The sequence below is a fragment of the Mastomys coucha genome, unplaced genomic scaffold (assembly GCF_008632895.1).
Source record: "Mastomys coucha isolate ucsf_1 unplaced genomic scaffold, UCSF_Mcou_1 pScaffold4, whole genome shotgun sequence".
NCBI classification, from domain to species: Eukaryota; Metazoa; Chordata; class Mammalia; order Rodentia; family Muridae; genus Mastomys; species Mastomys coucha.
The window spans coordinates 2048410-2054045 of record NW_022196910.1 but is presented as its reverse complement, the minus strand read 5'-3'; the positions used below and the strand labels follow the sequence as shown (position 1 = coordinate 2054045).

The following is a 5636-nucleotide window of genomic DNA, read 5'->3' as shown; positions in this document are numbered from 1 at the left end:
TGGATAGGGTCGCCTGGACCCTGGGCTTGACCTCTCTTGTGTTCACTGAAACTTCATGCCCCACCCCTAAGGGCGTCACTTGGACCTAGGACTCCACCCTCTGGGGGGTGGATCACCTATACCTGTCATCCCTATTTGCCTTCTGAAGGGGTGTCACCAGGATCACAAACCCTCCTGTTTTGGGGTGTCCTAGGATCCACACCTTCGTGGTGGTCACTCAAGCCCCATCCTTGGGTGTTGTCCCCGAGATTTATATGAACCTCAGGCTCTACTCAAGGCCTAGGTGGTGTCACCTGGAGCCTAGGATTAATAATGGACCACAGAGCAATCCCTTTGAGTTTCACATGGATCAGAGTTTCTACCCATGGGGGATTCCCCAAGTCCCCAAGATGTTGTGCAAGCAGGAGTCACCAGTACCCAGATCTGGAGCCCTTGGGAATTGCCTGCACCCAGATCCTGAAGGATCTCAGAACAGAAGCCTGACCACTGCTGGGGTCACCTGGGACTGACCCAAGCTCCTCATCCTGTTGGGTTTGCCTGGACCTAAGATCCTTAATTCTATATACCTTAGCCAGGGTTTTACCTACTTATAGCCGTGCCGTTCGTAAGCCTGGGTTGGTTTTACATTTTCAACTCCCTCACAGCAACTTCCGGAGTCGTTGTGAGACAGCTTTAGGTTTCCCAGAAACCCTATACCAGGGGCCAGATCAGCATGCTCCATCACACTGTTTTCCTTGTGTTTCAGTCACCTCTTCTAGACACTCTTTTAGACATAGCATCCCATTTCACAGGTGAGCAAGCTGAGTCTAACGTCAGCTCTTGGTAGCTTCTGTGGCACATCAGAATTTCACGCTCCCTGAGCACACTGTACAGCAGGCACAAGGGAATGCCTACCCCATGTTGTATACTTTCTGCAGGTGTTCTTTGACGGTGCCAATGTCCGGCAAGTGGACGTGCCTACGCTGACTGGGGCCTTTGGCATCTTGGCATCCCATGTCCCCACACTACAGGTCCTACGGCCTGGGCTGGTAGTGGTCCACGCGGAAGACGGCACCACAACTAAGTATTTTGGTGAGTGTGGCTCAGGATGAATAGAGGTTCAGGTCCAAGACAGGCAGGGAGAAAGCGAAGGCAACAAGCTTGCCCAGCTTGCCATGACAACGATGTGGTCATCTGAGGCATGGAGGAGAGAGCTGACCTCACCTTAGCTGGAAAGGGAGAGATGTAGAAGTGACTGTTGAGGAACTAGCCCTCAGGGCAGGACAGCTTTTGTGTAGGAGGGAGCCAGTCTGAAGGACTCACGGTTCTAGATTGGACTTCCTCCCATGTTGCCCTTCTCCACATGAAGGGTGTGTCTTGTCTTCTCTCATATCTCACTATTTAGCAATGCTACGATGGAGCCCTGGGCCTGGGGAAGCTTTCTAGGCAGGGGATCCAGCCCACAGCCATCATTAGGGGATTCCAGCTGATGGCTCCATCCCCGAGCCAGGCCCCCACACACTGTTGTTTTATATGGTTATGTTTGGGCAAGTACCAGAGTAGGCGTGGTGGTGAGGGTGGAAAGGGTGTGATGGAAGGACATTGGTAGCGCCCTCCTTTATAAGCTCTGTCTTCATTCCTTTGAGATAGGCAGAATCTAGAATGTGCCATGTTCCTAGACAGGCAGGCTGGCCAGTGAGCCACAGACATCCTCCTGCCCTACTCCCTACCATAAGGATTATAGCACCTTCCCACAAACTCCGCACCTTCTGTCTGCACAGCGGATGCTCTCTCTAAGCTGGCTCTGCGGCCCTTCAATTTCCTTTTTGGTGTGCTTTCTGATTTTAAAGCAGGGTTTCCTGTAGCCCAGGCTGAATTTGAATTCCTGATCCTCCACCTCCTGGGTGGTGGGGATGACAGGTTTATGTCAGCACACCCAGTTTCTGCCTTGCTGGGGGTTGAACCCAGGATCTTGCACATGCCCCGAAGCACAATACCTACTGTGCCTCAGTCCTAGCTCCTCTTTTAGGACACTTAGTTTGAGGGAAGACCTCTCTGTGTTGTCCTGATTGGCTTTGAACTGGTAGTCCCCTGCATCAGCCTCCCCAGGTGCTAGGTGACAGGTGTACACCGGGCCCAGCAACCCTTTGCTGCCACCCATATGCTTGGCCTGAGCCCCAGTCTTGCTGGGTCACCCTGGAACAAGTGGCCTTAAGTGGGCATTGGGCTGGGAAGGCAGAGGGAGGTGGAGGCTGTGTGGATGCTGCCCTGAGGAGGCTGTTCAGACCTTCTTCTCCACAGTGAGCAGCGGCTCCGTCACTGTGAATGCGGACTCCTCTGTGCAGTTACTAGCTGAAGAAGCTGTGACACTGGACATGCTGGACGTGGGGGTGAGCAGTGGATGGGGAAACTGAGGCAGGGAAGGGCAGGTGCTGCTCTGGCAGTATGATGTCCTACTGCTGGTCCTGCCAGGCCCTCACACTGGCCCACTCCTCTGCAGGCAGCCCGGGCCAACCTGGAGAAGGCGCAGTCAGAACTGTCAGGCGCAGCGGACGAGGCAGCACGGGCTGAGATCCAAATCCGTATTGAGGCCAATGAAGCCCTGGTGAAGGCTCTGGAGTAGGCGGTACATGTCTGTCACCCACAGGGAAACTGAGGCAGGTCCAGGACAATGAAAAGTTCCCAGGGAGCTGAAGTGGCCACCAGGGGGCAGCAGTCCTCCAATTGCTGGGCTTAAAGCTTCCTGGTGCCTGCCTGCCAGGTCATGGAGGTCTTCTCCCCCAGTCTGGGATCCCTCCGATGCCTCTGGAGAGATGGCCTTGATTGCCCCTCAAAGCCACCTGAACAGTCAGCTTACCCAGCCTGTCTCCATTAAACACTGGGAACCAACTGAGTGTTCTGTTTGTAACTGCGCAGCACAGAGCCAGGGCTCTCCTCACCCTTGCCTGGAGTTCCTATCTCTGGCTGGGCCCCCAGAGGCAATCAGCGATTCTGTATAGGAAACACAGCAGCTGGTTGTTGGGGTGCTGCCTGCTGGAATGGGTGGGATGGGCAAGGGTTGAGGGCATGAAGTAGTGGGTGTAGGTAGAGCAGCTGGCCAGGCAAAGTGCCCTGACCACCAGCCAGGCCAGGCCCTCCCTTTTGAGGCCCCCCTGCCCCACCCCACAGGCTCTGGGAAGAGGTGGGAACCACCTGCTCCCACAGAGGCCCCGCCCTAGGCACACCCAACCTGTGGGTGGCCCTAGCCTGGCTGGCTACCTTCCCAGTCCCTGGTACGGTTGGCACCTCCTTAGGCACTTAGGCCCCTAGCTGGACCTGGGTGGGGTGAGGTGGCCTGGTAGGGGGTGGCCTTGGCACCATCCCATACCTTTGTACAACCACCCCTCCCAACCCCACTGCACCCCCATGGCCAGGTACTATGCCGGCTTGCTCTCCTTTTACTCCCACGTCCTCAGGAGCCTGAGTGGAACACCACGGGAGGTGGGGGGCAGGGGGCTTTGAGGGTGGTGAGTAGGTCTGAGTCTGCCATCACTGGGTCATCTGAAACACCTGGACAGTGAACAGGCCTGCTAGGGCTTGAGTGAAGCCTGTCACTCTGTATCAGGGCCCTGTGTGGGTGACTCCCTATGGCCACGTGCCTGATCTGGGCATGAGTGTGCTAGAACCCTTCCCTTCTGACACTAGCAGCCTGAGGGTATTCCAAGATAAGTCACTGGACGGTCATTCTAGATCCCCACATTGCCCAGCTCATGCTCAGTGGTGTGTGGGCCTTAGAGGTCATTGAAGTCATCAGGCTAGGAGCCCAGGACCTGACTGACCAGGCTACCAAGGACCTGCCAACTAAGCCACAGGCTGGACAGATGTCAACAGGAGGCCCTCAGAAACAGCCTGGCTTAAGCTAGTACACCTTGTAGTGTGAATCTTCCATATCTTCCCCACCAGAACTCAGGGAGGTATCTCCTATGTGGAGGTGTGAGCTTTGGAGCCCGGCCCCAGAACAGGACAGCCTGTGCTGGCTGGGCTGTGTCCTGGGACAGCAGGCGGTAGGGCGGGACTGAGAACCTGGAGGTTGGGACCTTCCTGGAGGGCAGGGCCTGGACAGATTACTGAGTCTTGGGCTTCCCACTCAGGACAAAGGACCACACAGGAAGAATTGACAGGAAGTCTGGGCACCCTGCATTTATTCCATTAGCTTTCAGTCTAAATGGTGTCAGAACCAGCCCACCTCACCTGTCCCTTCCCTGTGGTCCCTCCTGAAGACAACCCTGCCTCTGACCTCCACACTACAGCTTCGTTTTGTACTTCCTGAACAAACTCCTGCTCATCCCTCCAAGTCTCTGGGCCTCCCAAGTGTTCTCTGGCCTGTCCATGACCCTGGGAGACTGGGAGTGTCAGGGCACGCCTGTCTGCTTGGGGGCCCAGCATGCCTGTCCAGAGTGATCAGCCAGAGAGGAAGGTGACCTAGGAAGGAACCGGCCTGGGAGGGGCACCCAGGGTGGTGGTGGTGCTCAGACCAGATAAGTGGACAGGAGATGGGAGGTTAGGGAAGTGATGGAGGGTCCTGCCACACTCAAAGTCATCTTCAGGAAGCCGCCTGGAGGCCACTCAAAAGTGACAAAGGGCTGGCTTCCTGGTCCATAGGGTGGGTGAGTGTTCACCCCAAAGGCCAGGGCCAGTATGTGCTGATGCATCTGTGCTGTGAGAACAGATCACACACGTGGGGCTGCAGAAGGCCTTTTGGTTGTCTGGTACTTTGTAATTGACCCAGAGGGGCCTGGAGATACAGACACATTCTGCCAAGCCCACTGACCTGAGCTGACTTCAGCAACCTGTCAGCAACCCTGGAGAGCCAACTATGCTATGGTGTAGGGGGTGTTAGGGACTGGGCTACTCAGAGGTCACACAGGCAAGGCCAGGGATGGTTGAATCGTCACAGAAATGGCCTCTGAGGTCATCATTAAAGGATGTGGAGGCCAGGCAGCTGTCAGGGGCACCTACTGCCTAGCAGGTGACACTGTCCTGTTTTCCTGGACCTAGGCTGCTGACTAAGGAACCCCTTCCCGTTCCGCCCCTCTTCCACACGCGGGCGCCCCCAGGCGGAAGCACCAGGCCAGCAGGAAAGGGGGCGGAGCAGGGAAACAGGCCAGACCCTCCCCCAGTCCTAATGTGAGGTGCACTCCAGTATTTGGGGATGTAGGAGTAACCCGGACCCGTAGCACCCGTGAGGCGTTGCTCTAGGGGTGCTGCTTAGCCCTAGGACCGGTGTCCAGGTCCAGGCCAGCAGGCGAGGGGGTGGGGTGATGCGTCACCATAGCCCGGCCCCCCGCCCAAACTCCACCCCAGGGAAGGCGGCGCGGATAAAGGCTCAGGGGCCGCCCGCCCGGCCCCAGACCGGCACGGCCACCTCTCGCCACGACCCATACACAGGTCATCTGGAACAGTGGTGACCCAGGACCTACGGAGCCCCGGTGAGTAGGGCGGGGCCGCACGAGGTGGAGAGGGGTCCCCACCCGCCGTAAACTTCTCAGGCTGCCCGACTCTTTGTTCTTTGAACCATCGGGACCTAGGGTACCTCAAGACTGGGAGCCCTCCAACTTGTGGGATGGGAGGGGCCGCGCGCAATGGGCACCGCCCTGGCGGGACCGCAGCCCACGCCC

At 57.1% G+C, this 5636-nt stretch overlaps 3 protein-coding genes across 7 annotated transcripts in view; 2 read left to right on the top strand and 1 right to left on the bottom strand.

The window, feature by feature from the left end:
* The window catches only part of Atp5f1d (ATP synthase F1 subunit delta), a 3305-nt gene extending 437 nt beyond the window's left edge, over window positions 1-2868 (top strand). The window contains exons 2-4 of one of the 2 annotated variants that reach the window (XM_031350437.1): window positions 918-1071; window positions 2281-2369; window positions 2480-2868. In XM_031350437.1, the coding sequence (XP_031206297.1) occupies window positions 918-1071; window positions 2281-2369; window positions 2480-2602 (366 nt within the window). In that variant the 3' untranslated portion in view covers window positions 2603-2868. The remainder of the gene's footprint in view (window positions 1-917; window positions 1072-2280; window positions 2370-2479) is intronic. The other variant, XM_031350439.1, reaches the window with a different exon arrangement.
* The window catches only part of Cbarp (CACN subunit beta associated regulatory protein), a 19063-nt gene that overhangs the window by 12542 nt on the left and 885 nt on the right, over window positions 1-5636 (bottom strand). The window lies entirely within an intron of this gene.
* Window positions 5001-5636, top strand: part of Midn (midnolin) — a 10207-nt gene continuing 9571 nt past the window's right edge. Inside the window, exon 1 of one of the 4 annotated variants that reach the window (XM_031350431.1) lies at window positions 5001-5447. The gene's annotated coding sequence lies outside the window, so the exon portion shown is untranslated. The remainder of the gene's footprint in view (window positions 5448-5636) is intronic. The other 3 variants (XM_031350429.1, XM_031350433.1, XM_031350432.1) reach the window with 3 other exon arrangements.